This window comes from Stegodyphus dumicola, chromosome 9, assembly GCF_044657685.1.
Source record: "Stegodyphus dumicola isolate Sdum_Otavi_A_Nest chromosome 9, ASM4465768v1".
Classification (NCBI taxonomy): Eukaryota; Metazoa; Arthropoda; class Arachnida; order Araneae; family Eresidae; genus Stegodyphus; species Stegodyphus dumicola.
The window spans coordinates 103,616,003-103,640,228 of NC_140776.1; the positions used below are offsets into that span (position 1 = coordinate 103,616,003).

The 24,226-nt window shown below is 32.5% G+C and overlaps 1 protein-coding gene across 5 annotated transcripts in view; it reads left to right on the forward strand.

Moving 5' to 3' along the window:
• Positions 1-24,226, forward strand: part of LOC118201777 (uncharacterized) — a 132,360-nt gene that overhangs the window by 96,618 nt on the left and 11,516 nt on the right. For 4 of the 5 annotated variants that reach the window (XM_085823846.1, XM_085823847.1, XM_085823844.1 and 1 more), the window contains exon 6: positions 19,468-19,679. In XM_085823846.1, the coding sequence (XP_085679972.1) occupies positions 19,468-19,679 (212 nt within the window). Of the gene's footprint in view, positions 1-2,886; positions 2,985-19,467; positions 19,680-24,226 lie in introns of those variants that run through there. The other variant, XM_085823848.1, reaches the window with a different exon arrangement.

The window sequence follows — 24,226 nt, forward strand, 5'->3', positions numbered from 1 at the left end:
ATTTGCATTTTTTTCTACAAATGCTTTTATTTTAAGCCTTGAAACGTATATAGATATGGACTAAGTTGTTTAATTTTTTACCTCTTGTTTAAAATTATGTACTTAGTAGAAACAAGAATGGAATTTGAAAAATATTGCTAAGGAAAATTACAGGAACCATATTTTGAAACTATATTTTACATAGAAATGTGCTTATATTTCTTCTCGGAAACTAATAATTCATTACTTGAAAAATCAATTCTTAAAGTTATTCAGAGCATTCCAATAAATGCATTAAAAAATTTGGGGTTGTTACGTGTTTGCGTCGCTAGGCCACCAACGTAATACCAGTGAAAATGTAAAGAAACCTCACGCGTAAAAATATCCGCGTGTGAAGAAGCATGCGCTTAAAATGTTTTTCAGTTATTAAGATTGACTAATAAAGTTGGTCGTTCGATCAAAGTGCGAGATTTCCTTAAAACTTCATTACTGATACAAAAAAAAAAAAAAAAAAATTGTTATGAAATGTACAGGCGCGGTGAGATAGCTTCCCCGCAAAGCAGTTTTAGGGTTGTCATAAAAATGGCAAGGGAAGGCAGGGTCGCCAAATTGGCCTGTACATTTCGTAACACTATATCTGGTGGCACACTATATATTGGAATTGGAAAGTGAGACCAGTGTTTATTTAAAAACACAAGGAACAGAGGACGTGCGAGTATCAGTTTTTTATGAATACAGTGACATTTTAGTTGAAAATGTTTCATCTTATTATTAAATTCTACTAATAATATGATATTCTAAGTCTGAGCTTTTGGATTAAAGCGTCAAATTACTTAGCCTGATTAGAATATTTCTATTATAAAATTTGAGCTCTTGTATAAGAGTGGCAAATTTATTGCGTTATTATTATAATATTTCTATTCTGAAATTTGAGATCTTGTATTAGAGTCCTAAATCATAAAAGTATTTTATTGTGTGAATTTGAGGAGAAAGTATTAGAGTAGCAGGTTTATTACATAATATTGGAAAAATTCCGTTTGAAATTTGAGCTCTTGTATTAGAGTCTCAAATCAAGAATTACGTTGTGTGAATCAAGCTAGAGGCTTAAAATTTTTTATTTACATTAATATAATTTAGCAAGGGCAAGTTCGCAGATTTTTATTCGACAGAAAGCATATATTTTTTATTATACTGAGTACTATTTAAAAAAATACTTTGTGTCATATTTGAATTTCTAAACAAAGAAGAAAAAGCTAGATTGAGAAAGTTGATTTGAATTTTTGAATATTTGGATTTTCGTCTTTTAAAATTAATTTTGATACGCCGTCCAAGAGTTTTTTGTTTACAAACAAATGTCATTTCTTGTCTAGGGTAGAAAACAGATTTAATAGAAGCAGCCGAAAATTTAGGTGAGGAGGTGCTGCTCACTAATAAGGTCCCAGAAATTAAAAAGTTTCAAAAGTAAATTCTCCAAAATAAGAGAGAAAAATGAGACTATATTTTGCAAATTTGGAGAGAAAGGGTGAAATGGCTTATGTCCCTAAAAACGTTTGGAAGGTTTATTTTTAGGGTGCTTTAACTAACGAAATCTCTAATACGTTAGCCAGAGAACCACCTAAAGATGCAACGAAGTACGACTATGTGAAAAATCTAATCATAAAAAGATATAATATTCATAGTGAAAAGCTGTAGTAGTGCTTTTATCTACATTAAAAGACTCCTGAAAATTCTTGGAGAAAATATGTTCGTGAACTTTACAGTTATTTTTCGGAGTGGATTGCGGATTTTAAAATTAAGAAATTTGAGAATCTGAAAGACTTAATAGTTACCGAGCAAATTGAATATAGGGTTCCAATGGAAATAAAGAATCATTTTCTAGACCAATGGATGAAACTAAAAACTCCATATGAGATAGCAGAAGAATAAGAGGTGTATGAGAGTATTACATAGAACTTTAAGAAGGAAAATCACAGGAAACAAGGTTTAAAACTTGTTTCAAGAGAGTCATCAAAATGGGAAAAGAATGCAAGGTAAGTTATCACCATAGACATAATCCTAAAGAAATCTCGGAAGATTTTAATACTAAACCTAAAATTAAAACAGAATGTACTAGCAAAATTCGTGAAAGGGAATTTGAGAAACAGAGACAACCACGTTGTTATGAATGCGGATCCTACTCGCATTTTCGACCTCAGTGTAATAAACCAGAGAAGTTTAGAAATTATGCCCGCAAATGAATTTTCCAAAAATAGTTTTAAGTGATATTATGGCTCCATATACCAGTCTAGGTAAAGTAAATGTCTATGAAATGCCCATACTTAGAGATACTGGTGCAACTTTGGATTTAGTTTGCCAAAAGTATGTACAGACTTCCATGTAATACGGATGAAACCGCTTGGATACGGACACCTCTGGAAGAACATCCAGTGTGCTTACCTTTGGCTGAGGTAGAGCTTGAATGTGTTCTTGATCGTACAATAACAGAGGCTGAAGTCTTCTTAAGAGATTCAGTAGATCAAGGAAGATGCCTTCTAGGTGACAAAGTCGTTGCATTATTTGAAGAAGCAAAACCAGATGAAGAAGTTCAAATTCATATGATAAACGTCGTACAAACTCGTGCTCGACAGCGACGTGTAAAAGAAACGGAAAATACAGTCTCAACAGACGAGTTAAATTCTGAAATTGAACTTAGAGACAAAGACACACTGAATGAAGACAAAGACACACAAAATGGAAATTTGCCTCCTGTGAAATATGAACATTCTGAATTAGATCTGATAAAGGCTTCTCCAGAAATATTTATACAAGAACAGAAGGAGAGCGTTGAAGTGAATTGGTGAAATAAGCGCAGACGTTGAATTTTTCGACATTTTAAGGTAATATATTGCAGTCAACCAAACCAAAGCCTTCAGCGCATGCTTGATCTTCCCGTGATTCCGTGTTTTGAAAATTTAATGGCGGCTGTTTGCATGAGGATTGCCGAAGGTGCATTCGATAATCACAAGGTATATGTATATTTTTGGTTTGTTCCCGTTTTGATTTACGTATGTGCATTAAAATTTGTGTATTAATGTCAAAATGCATTCGCAGCGGATGTTAAGACGCATTCGCAGTATTGGGGTGAATGGCGTTAGTGCTAAAACCCATTTTCACCAATTGGTTATTACTACTATATTTAAAGTAGCTGAATAGAACTGTAAAAAGAGATTCCCAAATATTGCGTTACATAATGTGTATTTCTGCAAATATTGCATAATGTGTATTTCTGTAGGAATACATTATATGCATTCTGTAGGAAACACTTTTACGATGTTTTTTTCTGCATGAATATAATGCTCCTAGAGATCCTTTTTATAGGTAGCGATCAGCATATCTGTGTAAATGTCTATATTAATGTGTAACGTTGAATGTACTGTAAATAACTAGCTGGGGATGTAAACAATGATGGAATAGAAATTATATCGATTCTCGTAACCCTGGTAAGTAGTTTTGATACATTTATTAAATAATTTTTGAAAAATAAGAAAATTATGTGTGTGTATTTTATGTATATAGTCGTCGATTTTAGAGTTAATAGTGGAAAAATGTGGGGAAATTTACAAGCTTCAGAAAATTTTATTCCAAGTTTGTATAATTTGTATTGTAAAGTAATATTAAAACTTTATTTTTGTCAATTTAACTTTAAGTGTTCTATAAGAATGCAAATGATAAACAGAAGCCCAAGCAAATAATCTGGGTAATCTGGGCCCAAGTAAAATTTCCGTCAGCATCCATATTGGAATATAATTGCTATTCCTATGTTTGTAAACATGAGAAGTAAGAAACACATTAGATTTTCTCTAAATGAAACTCTTGGTACAATGTCAGTCATCACTGAAAGTGAAAGAAATTTCAGATTATCGCCAGCTTATTGTTAAAAGTATGCTTAATATCCAAGTTCTTCTTTCTCTGCAAAAATATGCTGATGATTTCAAAGAATAAATTACTATGAAAACTTTCCCTATATTTATCTTATCGGAGCAAAAAAAAAAAAAAAAATGCAGCTGGAATATTTTGTTGAAGTAGCAGGTTTTTGTATTGTTTACCCTTTTGGGTACTTACGTATTGTCGCAACCAGGTTGGCGTGATTTGTAAGTTTGAGTAAAAAAGTATGAATAGAAAGAAAATGTTCATTTATTAATTACAGATAATTTTTAATACCGTTTTTGGTTGATCTTTACAATATGGTAACTGGTACTTTGGCGACATTTTGGAGGCGATAAAGGTTGGGACTTTGGTAATAATGTGAGCAGTACTCAGTTCCGATTACGCATTATTTTGCGTGAGGGAAATGAGAGATCATGGGATATGTCATGTGATATTAATGGACGAATTACGGTTCTTTAATCGGGAAAGGGGGGAAATCGGGAAAAATGTGGAAATTTTGTATTTAGCTTTATTCTGTGTTGTGTGAAACAACGTTGTTTAATTTTTGGATCCCATGGCCCTAACTAAAGTGAATTCGAAATGGGTATTTAGGCATTGTGATAAAGAAAAGTTTGCTTTTTATTTAGCGGAGGAAGTATGGAGGAAAAATTCGCAGAAAAAATCTTTTAATAATTTTATTGAATGAATTAGAAAAGTGTATCCGCCACGTAATCAAGATTCTGAAGAAGATTAGGTAAGTTAGTATTTTTAATTATTTGAGGATATTATTTTTATGCATTGTTCTAAATGTAAGGTGGAAAGGAATTTGGTATTATTGGGAAAATTGTTATTAGCAATGATTTAGTTTAAAGTAATTAGGATTGTAAGGTAATTTTTATTAATTTAATGTATCTGCTCATTTATATTTTAAGTAGTGTTTTTGAATTTAATTATATTTTAATGAAATTATAGTTATTTTGTGAATTTTATGTTTGTAGGAATTTGGTATACGTTTTAGTTGAAGTAAACGTGCATGGAAATAATTTAAATATCTGACACTAAGTATTTGTAATGGTTGCGGTATGAATTCGTTGGTGACGTTTATAATATAATAGATGATTTAGAGGTAAAAGTTTTTGGATATTTTATTTATTTTATATGTGGAAATGTTCATATTTGGAAAGGGTAAATACTTTTTCGCGATCAGGTAATTTCATATATGTTCTTTTTACCGGGTTTAAAGATTGAGAAAATTGTCATGTATTTTCGTGAAATTTTTCTAATTTATGAGAAAAAAGCAGTGTACATGGATATAGTGAAGAGTGTGCGCAATGCCATTTTTGTGCAATTCTGGGATGTTTTTTTAAGTAAAAATAAGTCGGCGTGTACATGGTTTATGTGTATGTGTTATTTTGAAAAACGCGTAAGGTGTATGGTATTGTGCACTTTTTCCGAATTTTGCAGTGAATATTTGTCATGATTAAGCAGTTTTGTTTGATAAAATTTCTAGCATAAGTGTAATTCGGCTAGTAGATTGTTGGAATAAGTGTTCAGTAGATAAAAAGAAAAGAAACATGTCTTTACTTCGTGAAGACAAAATGGCGGCGGGGAAAAAAAAATAGAGGGTTGCTGTAGGAGAGTTGGTTGCCAAATTTTCGCCAAAAAATCGCCAAGTTACCATAATGTAAAGATCAACCCAGTTTTTTATATTATTTTGTTTTAAAATATAAAATAGCAATTAAACCCTTCCGGTCTCGAATTTGAATAAGTTGCAGAATAATTTTTTCGGCGGAAATCTTTTGGCTATTGCTTTTAGCACTCATTGAAAACCGTCTTCGCCATTAACAGCTTGAGCTTGGCACCATATGAATTCGATAATGTATGAGTCAAGATGATTACGGGCTGTTCCTCTCTGTTTTTTGTTGCGCCATTTGGCTGAGCCCCACATGCGCTCTAGATGTTGTGTGTGAACGCCCGTGTTGGGATCCACAAAGTTATATTTGTGATTAACAGTTCCATGCAGAAATCCAGCATTTTCGAACTCACTTGTATTGTATCCTTTCCAGCAATCCGAATAAATGATGCTTCCTTCCTTGATATTTTCGCAAATTTTTTCCATGGGGGTAACGGCGCTTCTGTTAGGTACAGTAACCAAAAAAGTCTTTCTTTTCTCGGCAAATTCCGCCGAAAACCCATTGCTGTGGTAGTACACGCCCAATGTTATTTTTTCTTTTTACAAATAAACTTTCGTCTATTTTCACACACGTAGGGCTGCCGTAAGTAGGGTCGCCAAATTTGGCGATTTATGCGAATTTTGGCTTGGTTGCGTTAATACGTAAGTACCAACTTTTGTTTATTAAAACTTATTGTTTGATTCATTATTGTGCCATTTTGAAATATTATCTAAGTTTTCTACTTAATGAGAAGAATTTTTTATAAAGATGCATTGAATTTTCATTATTTAGCTATGTTGTCAAATATTCTGTTTGAATGGATGGTTATTTGGCCAAACTTGGGGTTTAAAAATTTTGTTTTTCTTTATTTCATAAATAATATACACTCTTTAGGGGGGGGGGGAAATCGAAGCATCGTGAAAGAAGTGATTGTTTTTGATGAAACTGAATATGTATATAGCTCATACACAGATAATAAAATTAAAAAGTCATTGTCATAGTACCTGTTCATGGCTCACAATCACCCATTGAGTGTTCAAATTAATAGTTGGTTGAGCCGCCCCTGGGGGAAATGCATGGTTGAATTCGTCGAGGCAAGGAGTGGTAGAGGTTCCTAATGTCCTCCAGCGACACATTCTGCCAGGCATTCATTAGTTGTCGCTCCAGATCTGCGATATATTGTGTTGCCGGAATCTGGCGGCCTACTATGCCCCAGACATGCTCGATTGGTGAAAGGTCTGGTGACCTTGCTGGCCAAGGAAGAGTATCAACCGCGTGGAGATAGTCTAGAAATATACAAGCGGTATGTGGCCTGGCATTATCTTGTTGGAAAATGTCCCCAGGATGACGTGCCATGAAGGATAATGCCACCGGCCGCATGATTGTATCAACATATCGTTGAGCTGTCAAAGATGTACGAAGCATCACTAAAGATGACGTGCTGTCATCAGAAATAGCGTCCCACACCATGGGTTATTGGATGTATACCTTTTTAAACAAAGGCTGATTGGGACCTCTGGCCCACTCCTCTCATGGCAGGAACACGATGGTCATCGCCAAACACATACGATGCCACTCTGATGATAGCCCTGATGATCGGCTGCGACACCATTCCAGACGACTCCTATGTTGTGGGGTCAAAGGCAAACGTCTTAAAGACCTCTGTGAGCGTAACCCCGCCTCAGACAAGCGCCGTGAGATGGTGGACGGTACCTCGGGAGGTATAGAGGTAGCTGTAGTTCGTTGAATAGTCGACAATGCCACCGTGGGGCGGTTCGGGCCTGGCGAATAATCCTCCTATCTTGCTTCGCATTTGTGCTCCTTGGCCTTCCAGAGCCTTCATTTCGTCGGCAATTTTCTTGTAGTATCCATTGCTGCCAACATCTTTGCACAGCAGTGTCTGTACGCTGTAAGTGGGGACCTATTGCTCGGTATGACCACCCAGCTTCATGCAACCCTACAATGCGACCACGTTCGAAGTCTTTTTCTTGTCTGTAAGGTCTTCGATATCGTCGTAATGACATCTTTAGTTACTTCTTTACGTAATTAAAATGGCAACAACAAAAAAAGTAATTTATCCGCTTCTGTTACTGCTTTTATACTTTGCGAATTGCACACTAGAAATGCGCGCTATGATCGCAATTACTGTTCATTTGCCTTGAAACTTTGATCATTTGCATGTTCAATCAAGATGTTTTTGCATACCAAATTTCGTCACGATCGCAAAAGTCCTTTTGGTGCTTCGATTTTTTTTTGCAAAAGAGTGTATATTGAACGTGAACAGTTTATTATTCACGCTGTTATGATTGCTGCACCAGGCTGCTTAAAAAATTTATGGATTTTGTTCTAATTATTTGATTAGATTCAGAACATTAGCTAACTACCACAAAAGTTGGAATTTAAGACATTCTATGCATTATCTCTGCCAAACAGGGAATAAATGACTGTTTTACTTATCATTTATCCCAATCTGTGCTTTTGCAAAGATACAATGTTAATTCATTGAATTTCTCAAGATCTCATGATTTGGCCAAACTAGTAGTATTATGCATAGCTGAAATGACAAAAATATTGATGTCTTAACTCTGATAATCTTACAAAATAATATTTCCTAGGTAGTTTTAGGTTTCTAGGTAGTTAAAATACAAACTTTGAATGTAAATTTAAGAAGTTATTAATTAATATCATGTATTTAAAGTAATAGCAATTAGAAGACATTTTTTTATGAAGTAGTGAAGAGATGTTATTGGGTATATCTGTTTAAATCTTCTGCAAAACGTAGTTCAATTGTTTAAAAATGTAAGTGATTATTATTTCTAATCAATTAAAATATATGCTAAATTTCATTTCTTCATATACTATTTTGTTAGTGGTAAATATGGCAAAATATAAATGATAGAATAACTACAAAATTTTTTAATAAATTTATATTAAATACATATGTTTATAGTTATTTCAATATAAATATAATAATATTGTATATAATAATATTGTAATTAATGTAATTAATATATAATTCAATATTAATTATTTCAATGTTAACACTCTTTCAAGATAGCAGTAATAAAGGTAAAGAAAATTTTCAATTCAAATTCTCAGAATATAAGTTTCTGATTTGTAATAATAACTGTGTATGTAATTGCTCCATTTTTTTGTTACTTCAGACTGCTGCAATATTCAAAATATACTCTTTTTAAGCTGTTACATTAAAAAAAAAATGTTACTAAAAAAGTTGCATTTTTGAAACCTTCCTGTTCCACTTAGCTAACAGTTCTTTTTGCAATCATATCATTATATCAAGGGTTCCCAATGGGATCGGTAGTGACCCCTTGCGGATAATTGAAATTTTATAGGGGGTCAATGATGATCTGGTTGTTGATAGCGGAATATGCAGTGGCAATTAATCAGCATAGTCAAGATTCCATTGATCCAAAAAATTTACATGTATCCTAAATTTTAATTTTAAGTCATACGAGAGAAATATCACAAAATAGAAGCCGTTACTGAACCAACATTGCTTTTGCCCTCTCAATACCTAGTATAAATAGGCTTGCGGAAAGTCAGTAATTTACTATAAAAAACAAGAAACAGATTGAATATTTTTGATGGAGTTAATTTCAGAATAAGCAGTTTTATGCCAAATGTTAAAAAATTACATCAATCACCAAGTGTAGCCATCACATTCATTAATCAAACTTTTGTGCAGTTAAAATCTGTGATTTTGTTTCTGGAAACTAGTTGATGTTTGTAGAATTAAAAATAAAACAAAAAATAATAAAACATAAATCCAAGAAACCTTTTTTAAATTTTTGTTCAAAATTTTAGTTTAATTATTAATTTATTTACATGCAGTTATGGGTATTTTGATTATAATGTATCTGTATTATCGAGAAAAATGTAAGGGGTTCAATGAAGAAAACATAAAACATAGGAACATAGGAACTAAAACATAGAAAACAGAAAATATAAAATGTAAACATAAGAATAAAATTAAGGTAACTTTTGTTTAGTCGAATGACATGATTTGAAGTGTTGTGGATGGCAAACCGCTGAAGGTTTACGTTAAACCGTAGTACTGAAGTTGGATGCATTACGTGTTACCAGAATGTCGAGGAACGGAAGAGAATTGCATGTCTTGAGTTCAAAAATGAACTGAATAGCAGGATCAATGGAATTCATTGTTGGAAGAATTTTATTTAAATCAGCTTTATTACCTTCAAACAAGGTAAAAGTTTTGTCTGCGTAGCGGAACCATGTATAGTGAAAAATATAGTGATATATAAAGTGAAAATATATAAATATAGTGAAGAGTAGATTTATTCTATTGCAAAATAATTCTAAATTTTCTATTGCTTTTGCGCTATCAACGAAGTAGATTTAATTCAATTCAATAAGTTTAAATGAAATGCAGGAAAAAAATGCGTATAATTTAATAATCCGTACAACTAAACGTGTGGTGTACACATCAGATTTTATATATATATATATATATATATATAAGACATGCAATCTTCCTAGTAATTTGCACTGTTCTTCTCACGTACACAGCGAGCTGCTTATCAAAATCTTAAAAATTACACACACAGAAAAAGGGTATACGATGCCCTTCAGCGAGCCTTATTTCGCTGCACGTGTCCAGAAAGCTAAGTCTGAGATTTCGCCGATAAAAACTGCAGTATACGGTTCACCACTATACTAAAACGCAGAAATTGTCATAGGAGGGATCATAATCTGCCGTCGTACTGATGAAATGTCTAGAAAGCCATTTGGCTTTCCAGACATGATTTTAGGGTTTCCTTGGCCTCACCTAAATTGCAACATAAATATATTTTTCCAACATTGTAGGTTTATAATAATAAAATAAACACTTTGGTGCTGGTATGGTATGTGATCCACCTATTTTTAAAATGCTTTATAATTCCTATAATTGTGTACTTTTTAATAAATGTACCTTTAGATGTGTAAGCACATTAATATAATAAGGTGTGTAAATTATATATTTGATTTTTTTTAAATACCGGTAGAAAGCAGGTTCTACCAGAACCAACAAGTTTTCATAACAAGTACATAAACACTTTGCAACATAAATATTTTTGGCGGCATGATGCTTTGCCTCATCAGTACATTTTTGTGCTTCTTTGGTCGGTTTGGGGATAGTCAGTAAAAACATCCTCCTTTTTTAAATAAAACTTTGAATATATCAAAATATTATTGTTCTGCCAGCAAAATATTTGGTATTCTGCCCCAGTATTTAACAAAAATTGTTTTTTTAATGCATCTTCAATTTTTTATTATTTTTTTGTGTCTTCTATAGTTAGTTATACATTAGAAAGTAAAACTAACATATAACTACCAGTAAGTGCATAGTTGAGACTGTTTAACACTGGCATTTCGACCAGGGTTTGAATCCATGCAGACGGACTGCCTACATGTTTGGTTTTCCTCATGTGTAACATGAATACAACCCAGTGTCCCCAAGAAATCACACATGCCCTAGTCAGAGAGCAATAGAATGGCTGCATCAAAATAATCAATCAAAATGAATGTATAAGTTTTTATTAATTAAATTTAGTATATTATGATGCTGTTGTTGTTTTTATGATATACTGCAATGATACTACGTACCTGTTGTTGTCAGTTGTAATGGTAACATCAATCATGGTACGATGATGAGAATTATGAAAGAAAAAATAAATATAAAAATGATTGTTTAGGATAATGCATGATATTATGTAGCTGTGTATTATTGCTTCTTTTTTCTTAGGTTCCCAGTGATGTTGAAATAGAACTACAAACAGTATCTAAAGGATGTTGGGCCAGTGTTCGAGAACATTCCCCAGAGTTTCGACCACTGGTTGTGATTGCGTGACCCTGTACACAAGACTACCTCGACGTCCATGCAAGACCAGAATGGGTTGTAACTTATCTCACTTGTATGACAATAATATCAGAAAAAGACCAAGAAATTCCTGGTGGAAAGGTGTGCAGTTACCAAGTGGTGCACCGTCACTGAGCTTGTGAGCCCTAATGTCCACAAATTACTACCCGTTCCATTTCTCATACAACAAACAGGTGTGTGTGATTATGGCAAAGCCTCGAGGGCTATTTGCCTAATGGGAGGGATGCGTTCGTGGAGGACTTCTAAGGAAAACTGGCTCGCATACACGTTACACATGAGGAAAACCGCAAAAACGCCCATACAGCCGGGGATTTGAACCTCGGACCGAAGTACCAGTATTCAGCGACTTTACCGCTCGGACACTGGTGGGCCCAACAAACAGTGTGAGAAATCATTCAATAATGAGGCAGACTGGTAGCGAGTGCTCTTGGGCTTTTCTGTATCCAGGATTCCGAAGTTTTACTTCCAGGTCATTGGCGAATGGCGTGTACTTTGAGATCTAGTGTTTTGAGTACCTTGCATATTTTGTATGTTTCTTTTAATGATTAGGAACAGCAAGAACTGTCTAAGTGTATAAGACTATTTCAATTAATCTGTTAAATAAAAAATTCCAGCTTTGGGTTTCATGATGTTGTTAAATATCCTGTAGAAACTTCAGAAAACTTTTCACAAATGTATTGTTACGAATTTGGTATTTAAAAAGCTAATGTTAGTTCAATTATAAATTAAATGGTTTTATTTCTCGCGCAGTGCAGCGCGTGACGAATATTAATAGAAAGCTAAGCCGGAAAATTGAAAATACAAGAGCGCGTGCATTAAATAAATAAATATCACTTTTTGATTTCGAGAAAGTACTGGAAAATTCTAGCGCGTGATTTTAAAATCTTATAAAAGGAGGAAAACATCTCAGTTTGTAGTAGTTACTTAGTTTGTTGTTGTTTAGAAAACTGCTCTTGTTGACTGTAGCGAATTCGCGGATTAGCTTTCTTTAGCTGTTTTGAATTAAGTTCTTTTGAACGTTTGAGTAGTTAGAAGATAACTACTGTGATATATTGTGATACTGCACGATTATTTGAGGACATTTAACCATATTTGTTGTGATAATAATAAATTTTTGTTCATTTTTCATCAGACTTGTGCATTCATTTCGTAACGAACCCGTACGCACGCAACAGTATTAAAAGAATTATGGTTACATGTATGCTTTCTGAGATTTATTGGTTGAAATACTCCAGAATATGAACCCGCGAAATGCTTTTTGTTATTATTTTAAGTAAATGTAAATATCATACATGTTTTAAAAGTAAATTAATTTTATTTATTTCATACAGTTAAAGATTTCAAGTTAAAAAAATGTTATTGATGTGCATACTATTTCTATATATAAGCATAATAATATATACTAATTATTCAGAAGTACTTGTTATTAAATTCTGAAAAATAATGATTCAAATATGTATAGCATATACATTATTATTTTACAGGTTATATGAGTAGTTTTATGTTAATAAATTAAATTTAAGCAGACTATAAGCGATGTAATTAATTAATTTTGGTTTGGTTTACTTAATTATGGCAAAGCACACTAGGGCTATCTGCCTAAGGGGAGGGATGCCTTCGTGGAGGACTTTCTAAGGGGAACTGGCTCGTATACACGTTACACATGGAGAAAACCACGAAAACGCCCATGCAGCCAGCACGTTCGCGGGATTCGAACCTCGGACTGAACTACCAGTGTTCAGCAACTTTACCGCTTGGCCGCTGGTGGGCCTGTAATTAATTAAAGTATGCTTACATGTATGCCTGCGCAACATTCGGCATAAAATATTTCTTAATTAATTAATTTTCTTATACAGAAGTTAAACAAAATTTATCTATGTTGATTTAAATATGTTCTTCATTAAGAGTTTACAGTTTTAATCTTAGGCTTTTGTTTCTAACTTGTTTTAAACTAAATATTTAGCTTTCTACATAATATGTTACCAAGAGACACGTTTAATCTACAGAAAAATGAAATTTGCTTTTGATTAAATGGAACAATTTTAATAGGTTTGGAAAATTTTCTTTACTCTATAGGTCATAAATATAATTTATCACGTTTCATCATACATTTTAACTTAATAAAAAATTAAAAATATCTTTATTGGTTTAGAAATTTGTGATGAAAGCATTTCAAGTGAAACAATGTTTAATTTCATTTTTATGATGGGAAAGGAATTTCTATTTTGTGTTTAAATACTGGAGAGTTTGAATCTGTTCTTGCAGCTATATACATCTGTAGGACAGCAAATCAATATGAGATAAAACTGTGATTTAGATGTACTGTTTAAAGATTAGTATCTGTAATAAATCATCATAATTAAGTTATATGATGTGATATATTAAATAAGAAACCTGCTAGTTTACAGATTTTCATATGTGGATGTAAAGAAAAAAACAAGGTTCTTGTATGAAAATGATTTAAGAACGTTTCATGAGTATGTTAAATCTGCTTTTTCTAATGTATGCAGGGTATATTTAGTGGAATTAGACAACAAAGGTAATAATAATATTAAATGTAATTTAACTTAGAAGTCAAACAATAAAAATCAGCGTTATATTTGCAAATTCCTATTGTGTTATTCATACTGTGAAAATTTGCAAATATAACGCTGATTTTCGTTGTTTGACTTCTAAATTAATACTTGTTCGGCGTGTTACTTTATCTTAATGCAATTTAATTTACAAGTGAAGGTATTTTTAGGTAAAAAACGAATTTTTATTGAAATTTCTACTCTTGCAATGAGCAGTACTGAGTATATTTTAGTTTATTTGTATTAGTGTGCAAGGCATCCAGTTTTGTAAAAATATATTTTTATATACATGCTAATGTATTGCAAATATGTATTTTAATGATACATGCTATATCCTTTCACTCTTTCAAAACTTATTCATAATCTTATACAAGTAAACCAGATTGCTACGGTAGCCAAATTGTCAATAATTATTGCTATACTGATTTGTTGATTTTTATAAACAATTTGCAAACTGCTTATCCATAGGAATAAAGGAGGAGCCATAGCAGTAATTGAATAAAAAAGTATCAGAAAAGAAGCCATAGAAGATGGCTAATATAAAATTTTATGCCTAAGATCCCAAATGACTTACTATATACTCTATTGTTAAAAGCTCAGAATAGGTTCATTTAATGGTAAATATAAATATAATTAATGATTTAAGGTATTTCCATCCAAACATAATTATAATTAATGATTTAAGATATTCCCAATGCTGTAATATAATCCCAATTCATATTTAACGTATTCCCAGTTTATTGTTCAAAATACCCCCAAATTATGGTCCAATATATTGCCAATTCATGGTTCAACATATTGCCATATAATGGTTCAATCTAAGCGCTAAATAATGGTTCAGCGTTTTACCATCTTTTGGTGAAACCTGGAAAGGAATTTTTAACAGTGTATGTTGAAAGGCCAAATGTTCTTTTTCAAAAAAGATCATTGATGGAACGTAAAGACTATTGATTGTTGTTCCTGAGATATATCGGAAACATTTGATGACTATTTATCATGAAGAAAACAGCAGCCCATCTTGTGCAACAAAGACCAAAGTTGCATTATTCAAAACTTTTTATTTGTAAAATTGTTACAAAGATGTCGAGAATTTTGTTAAAACTTGTGACAAATGTCAAAGAACTGGAAAGCTGCAAGATAAAAAGAAAGTGCCTTTGAAAACTATCTCTGTTATCTCAGAAATATTTTCAAAAATAAAAGTTGACACTTGTGGGCCTCTGACCGTGACACCTAAAGGAAATAAGTAGCTTATAACTGCAATTATCATGTCGTCAAAATATTCGAATGCAGTTCCTTTCGCAAATCTTTGTTCAACCACGATTCTTAATGTTTTCCTTCCAATGTTTAGTCGAATGGGGTTCCCAAAAGAGATGCAGACCGACCAAGCCACATCTTTTATGAGTGCGGTGACATCGAATTTCCTGGAACAATTCACGATTAAAGTTGTACGAAGTTCAGTTTACCACCCACAAAGCAATCCTGTAGAGAGGATGCGTAGAAGTTAAAAAAGAATTCTTCGAGTCCTATGTATAGAATCTGGTTCGGACTGGGATTAAATCTTACCTCAGGCTTATTTGCTCTTCGAACAACTATTCATGACAGTACAGGTTTCTCGCCAGCAGAATAACTTAAGAATTTCAACTATGCTATTGTATGAAAAATTATCTGGTAAAGAAGAGGTAGGAAATAGTGTAGTGGACTATGCTTTTTATCTAATGAATCGAATGAGCAGATATCAAGAACCCTCTGTACAGCGTATGGAAAAGCCAAAGAAAGGTAAAAACTCTGGTATGATCGCAAAACCATAGAACGTAAATTTCAAGGAGACTTAGTTCTAATTCTGGCTCCTTCGAAGCTACAACAATTATCAAAGACAAATTATGTAGTCGCGAGTTTCCCGAGAAAAATAAAACTCATGTGTACGTCATTAATATGCTGAAACTATTTTAAACAAGCAGAAAATATTAATTTGTTATGTTTAGAAGACAGGATAAACGACTATAAAGACGAAATACAGAGTCTAAATTATAGCTCAGATACTGAAATGTCTGAAATTTGCAAGGCATCCAGTTGAATTCACGATTATCTGAAAATCAACGAAAAGATTCATAGCAGTTGATATAAAAGTATTTCTGTATTATCTCTAATTAACCCGGATGTACTGACCTTACTGAATATGATATTGAAGCAGATAGACCGAAATGCGCAGAACCTTTTTGGATGTCTGCCAGACAAACCGAGATTTTAAAAACGGATATAGTAAAGATGATATTACTCAAAATAATAGAACCAGATGAAGCAGATTTTACCTCTCTACTCATACTTGTTGAAGTTCCTGGAACAGAGGCAAGACCATGCATCGATTGTCTTCGCTTGAACAAGATAACTAGGACACAATATTTTCCCTTGCTAAACAGCAAGCTTGCTTTCTGGCAGATCCTAAACAGCCCAGCGTTATGCTGCCTTTGTTACAAGTTTTGGCACATTTGAATACTTAAGGTTACCGTTCTGAAAAATGCAACATATGATATTAGCCGTTTTTTGGCAGATTTATTAAGAAACTGTGAAGAATTTGCTGCACCCTATATTGACGATATCGCAGTATTCTCAAAGATGTGGGAAGAACACTTGAAGCACCTAGAAATTATGATAATTGCTAGTTGAGAAGATGATAATTGCTAGTTTGAATATTAAGCCTTCGAAATGTCAGTTTTCTCATTCGAAGTCAAATATCTAGGTAATGTAGTAGGAGTAGGTCAAAGAATACCAGGAGAACTAAAAATCCAAGCCATAAAGGACTTTCCTAAACCTACCACGAAAACACAGGTATGGTCATTTTTAGGACTTGCAGAATATTATCGAAGGTATATTTCTGAATTTTGTGTGCTTTCTGCGCCACTCACAGATTTGTTAAAAGGAAAATAGGGCAAATAAACCATAAATTGGACTGATGGAGTACTAAAACTCTTTTGATTGAACTCATGAAACGTTTAACAGAAAATCCAGACTTATACAGTCCGAACTTTTCTCAGCCATTTATCGTTTAGCGCGACGCTTCGAGTATTAGTATTGGCGCTGTATTATCACAGATAAATGCTAAAGGTGAAGAATATCCTATGATATTTCTTAGCAAAATTTTCATCTATTAAACAGCAGTACAATCGAAAGGAAGTGTGCTGCTATTGTCTTTACAGTAGGTCGATCTAGGTAGAATTTTAAGGTTAAAAGTTTACCTAGATCGACCTCATTAAGTTCATCATTCAGACTGATCATAATCCTTTAGTAGGGTGAGAAGAAAAAGCTGGGACTAATCCTAGCCTATTAAGATGGGCTTTGATCTTACATCCTTTTAATTCTGAAGTTCCTCATAGAAAAGGGAAGTACCGTCAAGATGTTGACAGTTTAAATCTTTGTATCCAGACATCTCACAATTAAAAATATATATTCTAGGAAGTTTAAAACTTCATTGTTTAAATTTTTCTAATATCAGAATATTAAATTTTATATATTTATTTAAAATGCTTGTTGAAAAGCACTTGTATTAATTTGGTCTGGTATCTAATTGTATTTGTTACAGGTATGCTTGAACATTTTTGTTTTGTAAACAAATTTAATGTATTTAAACTGAAAATTTGTCGTGAAAGTTCCATAGAATTGAAACGAAAATTTCTCTTAGAAATGTTCCCCGTGAGGGAAAGAATTAAGGACTGTAACATCTTTGCGTAATGTAAGGAAACCTCGTTCGTAAAATAGCTGTACGGATATTTGCACGGATATTTTACGTGAGAGGTAACTCATTAACTAACTTTTTATTTTACTAGATATTTATCTGCTATGCATGCGCTTAAATTGGTTTTCAGTTATTCTGTGAGATTGACTAATAAAGTTGGTTGTTCGATCAAGATGGTAAGATTTTTTTAAAACGTCCTTACTGAATAGAAGCTTTGAAAATTTAATGAGAGAAAAAGACATTTTAACTATTAAATTTATCGAAGAAAAATTTAAATTAAAAAAATTACTTTCAAAAACATTTTTTTAGCTTAAAATCTTTTGTCTTACGAATCAATTTCGTAATATTTATAAAAAATAGAAGAAAGTTCTTCAATAAATAGAAAAAATTTATTCAAATTGTAGAGTCCCCCTAAACAATTAGTATCATACAGTAGTTCACTAATTCGTTATACGAAGTTATCCTTCATCCGTCATACTCTCCTGACATATACCTAGATATTTTTCAATTTTTTTGTCCAAGAAATATTTTGCTAACTTCGAATCAGTTGCTCGGGCGGTGGAGGACTCCAGTATTTCCAGAGACACTAATTTTTACAAACGTACTGTAATGACTTTGTCATATGTTGGCACCAAAACATTGATGTTGCTAGAGACTACTTTGACAAACCACATAACTTTCTACTTTTTATACCCTTCTTTTTCAATCATCTTGAAAATCGGCTATTTCATTTGCAACAACCCAGGGCTATAAAAGTATTTTATAAATATATATTACATTAATTTTTCATGAGAATTTTCAGTTACTACATGCTTTGTGGTCACAGCTTCGTAACCTAGTTTTGACACCAACGTTTGCTTGCTATCTTGCGCGGCGTGACTTTTGTCTCTCGTTACTTTCCATCAGATTGGCACATATGGAGTAAAGGAGACAATGGTCTCCCCACTTTTACCTCTCTTTCTTTACCGTTCCTGGAGTCTCACCTGATGAGTTATATGCCTTCAGTGACTTAATTATCTTATATAGCTTATTAAGGCATCTTTTGGGACCACATAAGCAAGCTCATAATCAGTACCAGTATCAGGATTTGCAGAATGATACCGAAATTTCGATCCATAATGAAGAACAAGCTTCGTAGCTGAGGCAGATTTAATATTCATTTTTATTTCAATGGACATTTGCAGCCACAATTCACTTGACAGTCTATTTGTGCATATTAAAACATTTTACATTTATAATAACTTTGCGTTAAGAATAGAAGCAGCAAGCAGTAGTCTATCTAGGCCAAGATGCAGAAAGCAAGTGCGTAGTGTTCAGGATGAAGCTTAATTCAGAATGGGTTAATTTCGGTTTCAATGCATTTGATTCGATAACTAATAAATGCTGTAACATTATTATTATCTGTTTGAGTTTTAATTCCATTTACATCCAGCGTAATGTAAAAGTCACATGATATGATTAGTCTCTAAATGACGCAGTTCAGAAAAAGTTCAAAGAAAAATATTTTTAGAGTAGAGAGTAGAAAAACCCAAACTAAAATTAAGCATTAAAGAGCTATTGCTAGTTTAAATTTCAGTTTATATTTACATATTTTCTGTTTTACATATTTATAAATATTTTTTTAAAAAAGATTAAATTTGTATTCATTTTTCTGTCCTTCTTACTTTAAGAAAAGGAAAAGTTCTTAAAACTTGTTTTCTGTTTCAGATTATACATTTCAGTGGCTATTTGAAACTGAGATCCGTACAGCTGCAGGATGCCGATGTTGACAGTACAGCAATTTATAAGCCGCAGGTGGTTGGATTGGTTGCGATCGGTCACTCTTTGCCACCTCACAATATCACTGAAATAAGAATGTCTACAGATTTTTTCATGTCTAGAGCAAGTCTTGATTTCACTCTCCTTTACCTAGACTCCAGGTTTAATATCAGTTCCTTTCATTTCTGAATATAACTTTTATATAAAATATATAATTGAAGATAGAATTTATAACAATATTGATTAGGAGAAAAGATAAACTATAAATTGATGAAATGATTGTGAAATTCTATTTTTAATAATAAATTGCAGAAGCAAAAAATTATTCATAATCTTACAATATGTATACGGCATCTTGCAAGAGTTGTCATTCTACATGTACTAAATCGTATTACCATTCCATAATACAGTTTATTTATTTATTTATTTATTTTATTTTATTTTATTTATTTTTTTTTTTTTGTAGCACAAATCGTAATGTCATCATTTCATTCCCAGGGCTCCTGATATGGAAATGTTACTTCAAATATCAGCCAAGCACACAGAGAAGCGGCTATTTCCAACCATCGTCTAATATGAGTTATGTTCCTAAAAGACTGCTTCAGAACAATATTGAGAAAAATACTATGACGAATGCGTTCAATAAGTTTATAGAGTCCAAAATCAAAATCTACAATACATTTTAAATAAAAATTCTTAAATTCCAAAATTCAAGAATCCAAATTTCTTGCAATCCAAAATTCACTTTTATTTAAAAATAATGACATTAAGTTTTAAATTTCCACAAACAGCTACTTACCTGGCTAAAATGCAGCGTATTATGCTTATGTATCACGTAATCTGTATGATGAAGATTCAGTAAAGAGAAGAAAAGCAATAGAGTTCAATTCATTTACGAAAATATAATAAGTGAATTACAAAATTTCTTGAGATTAGAAGATTAATAAAGAATATGATTAAAAGTGCAGATTCAAATGTAGTTTTCTGCAGAGCTTAAATTGTGCCTGTACTTTTTAGTTTTTAGAATAAATCATAATTCTAGTCGGAGCGCACCGGAGCCCTCAATCAGAAGGCTCCGGCGCTTCTTTTATGTAACTGAATAACAATTTCAGTAGAAATTTGATCTCGAAAATTTTATTTTTTTGCAATAAAATTATATTACAAATCGCTTATTAAATTTTTATTTATCTCTTTACATTTTATTTAATTTTAATTATTTAATTACGTTGATCTTTAATTATTTAACTATCTTGATAATAAAAATTAATTTTACTTAATTAAATAATAACCATTAACTAAATAATAACTGGCAAATATTAATTATTAATAATAATTAAATAATTAGTTTCTTAATAATTAACTATTTAATTAAAAAATATTAATGATTTTAATAGTTATTTTATATTTTTATTTAATTTTGTTCCTCTTTGTTGACAGTCTTCCAGAGGGCTCCATCAGTTATAATTTTAGAAATTAAAACCTGGTTTTCAGTTTACTTGTTTTTGCTTTAGCGACACAGCTTTCTGCTCGATGTAAATTTTTCTTTAGATCTTAATAATCTTATAACTCCAGTCGTTTGAACTGAGCATGACTTCTGATAAGATGTGACAGAAGAGGGCATTGCGCAAGTATATTCATTAGAGGTCAGTTTCGAAAACTATTCGCTTTTCTCATATACGGTTTTAACTCGCGCAAAACCTAAAATTTGGTGGTTAAGATTTAACGTTTAGTTTTACATCATTTTTAAACCTATGATAGTTTTAGGTGTCACATCCTTCTTCCTCTTCATCACCATCAAATAACAATATGGTAAAGTGAATGGAAAGTTTTTTTTTTTTTTTTTTTAAATTCTTTGTTAGGTAGGTACATGCACTAAAAGAATTAAAACCAAATTACTTTAATGGTAAATTGCAGCTCCGTGTAGAAGTCGGTAGACTTACGCCTGGTCTTAGACTTCCAGCGAAATAAGACTGAAGTCAGAATAAACTTTAAAATAAAAGCTTTTATTACAGCTTCAGTTTATGAATTTGCACGGTTCATGCAATTAAATTCTTATTTAAGAGAATACAAGGTACATTAAGCAAATAAGATGCAAATTCATATGCAGGAGCGGATGGAGCTATTGAGAATTCCAGAAATTTCCTGATGCGTCGGTACATGTGGAGCTACTTTGTTACCTGATATCATTGTTTTAAAAAAAGATGGGAGATTGATCATAATTCACGATGGAAAAAAAATGATATACTCATACGGGAAAAAATAATGACATTCTAAAAAAATCGGAAGATAAGCCAATGTTTACTATATTAAACACAACGTCTTAATACCGTCGTAGTTGGCTCATCGCAAGTTCATACTTGTTGGCTCTAATTCTTTACTTTATTTTATAAGAGGAGTTTTGATTACGAGCCAATCGGATGTTTTCATAAAATGTTGGAAAGGTGCCGGCATCTTGATGCAAGTAGACAATTATTCTTCAAGATTAACACCTTCACATGGACGCCCCGGCAGCTTTGATGATGGTTGCTTTCTCATGATACCGAACTTCACAAATGATACTGGGTGGCATATTTGTGACTTGTTGTCAAGGCACCTTTGCGGTTTGAAGTGCCCACACCTTTGTACAAGCTGGCGACTGCTCTCCAAGATTAAGACATTCACGTAGGAGTCTGAGACTTCTTGATGAGGGCTGCTTTCCTCATAACACTGAACTTCATAATGGGGCCGGCACCATTTAGCCGTTATGATGTGAATCCCCCGCTTCTTCAAACGATCTGTAACTTGGGAAAAAATGTTGTCACCTTTTCCCGAGTTCTCGCGCCTGTTAGACCAGCCTCAACCGTTCCTGTTCACTCGGAAAAGTACTAGAAGCTTTGATTCCTCTGGAATTCACGAGAACAGCGTACAGAAGTAACTGGCAAATGTTTTTTCTTAACCTCAAGAACTCTGTTTTTATATGCGTTAACTAATTTGCATCCTGGTGGGAGCCGAAGAAAGAAGCAGTTAAAATTATAAGGAAATAGATTGGTAAACAAAAAAGCGTACAATTTCTCCCAAATTATAAATCATACAATTTAATACCATTTTATTTTGATATTTCTCCCAAAGAAATAAATTTAAATGTTTGTCCTTATTCTTTACTTTGGGATTCCATTCCGTAATCCCTTCCTTCTTAAAATAAGATTTTTCTGGCTTTTCAAGAGACCATTTCTCTTTAAAAATTCTCTAATGCTTGCAAATTTTTGACATAGCTCTAAAGTACAATTTTGCCCTTTTCAACCATTTGCTTTTTCCGGCTTCTTTGTGATCCATTTATCTGAGCCTTTTAAAAGTGTCTAATCAACAAATGAAAGAAGATAAGTAAACATTGTCGTATTAAGTGTAAATGTGATATTAAGCGGTGTTCGCATAACGGCAGTAATCCGTTACGAGATGGCTTTCGTTATGTGAGACACTACGTCACACGTATTAGTGTAGGAGTCATTTCAGCTCATTCTCATACTGACTTAGCTCACGAGTAGCATCTTTTAGTTAGTATACCATACTACCCGTAAGCTAGTTAGTATGGGAATAATTTTAATTCTTTACTTATTTGTTACGAAGCATCCTGAAAACATATGAGAAGAATATTTAAAGTACTACCAAGACTGGAAATCCTAGCGATTTATGAATTCATTTCTTTTGAAAAAATATATACATTGTCTCACAATTTTCTATTTCATTTTAGTCCAATTATTCAGGATTTTATAAAAGATTTAACTTTCAACTGTTCTTCACCTTTTCTACACACTTGCCCAGGGTTTAATTTCTAAAATTAGGAGTTCGGATGCTATAATAGGCCATCAGAAAAGAAGGGGAGAATCAAATAATTAATTATTATATTAATTATTATAATTATTATTATACAAATAATTAATTATTATATTATTAATAAATACAAATAATTGATTAAAATAAATTAAATTTCCGTAAAATGTTAAAATTAATACAAATTTAATGAAAATTTAAATTAACGATAAGTAGTTTTTATAATGAAACAAAGTACCGGACTTCTTCTTATATCGGGGCTTAGGTTTCACTCAAAAACTAAGAAATAGCTCAGTTGGGCTCCAGTAGAATTTAAACTTTGAATATACAGTTAGTTAATTAAGAAAGTGACTTATGACATAAATCTTTAATATGCAGTATAACAATATAATATTTCAAGGGATGATTGAAACAAACACTATTCTTTCTCCAGCTCATCGATGGAAAAAAGATAAAACCATGAACGCGTCTTCGTTAAGAATAGACTTAATGCTACTAACAGTATGAGATAGGGAAGGAAATATTAACGGGGACGCGTAGGTGTGAAAACAAAGAGAGAAGAGTCCAAAACTTTCTGTTTTATCGATTGATCAGTTTCTTGAAGGCGTGATAATAGGATACATAGTAACGAGTTAAATTGTACTACTCCGTATGCATATTTGTTTATCTTCGCTCTACATTTGTTCATCTTTCGTCAGCATTTTCAGTGTTTTACAGATGGGGCCCGAGATTCATTACATTTAAAGAAATTAAATAATGAAGAATCTGCATGTTTCTCCCATTATGAATAAACAACGGTACTTAGAGTCATCAAATTTTGAATAAAGTAGTTCTCCACCGAACATAGGCACCTGAAAACCCGAATTTTGGATTTCGAAATTGTTTTATTATTTATTTCATA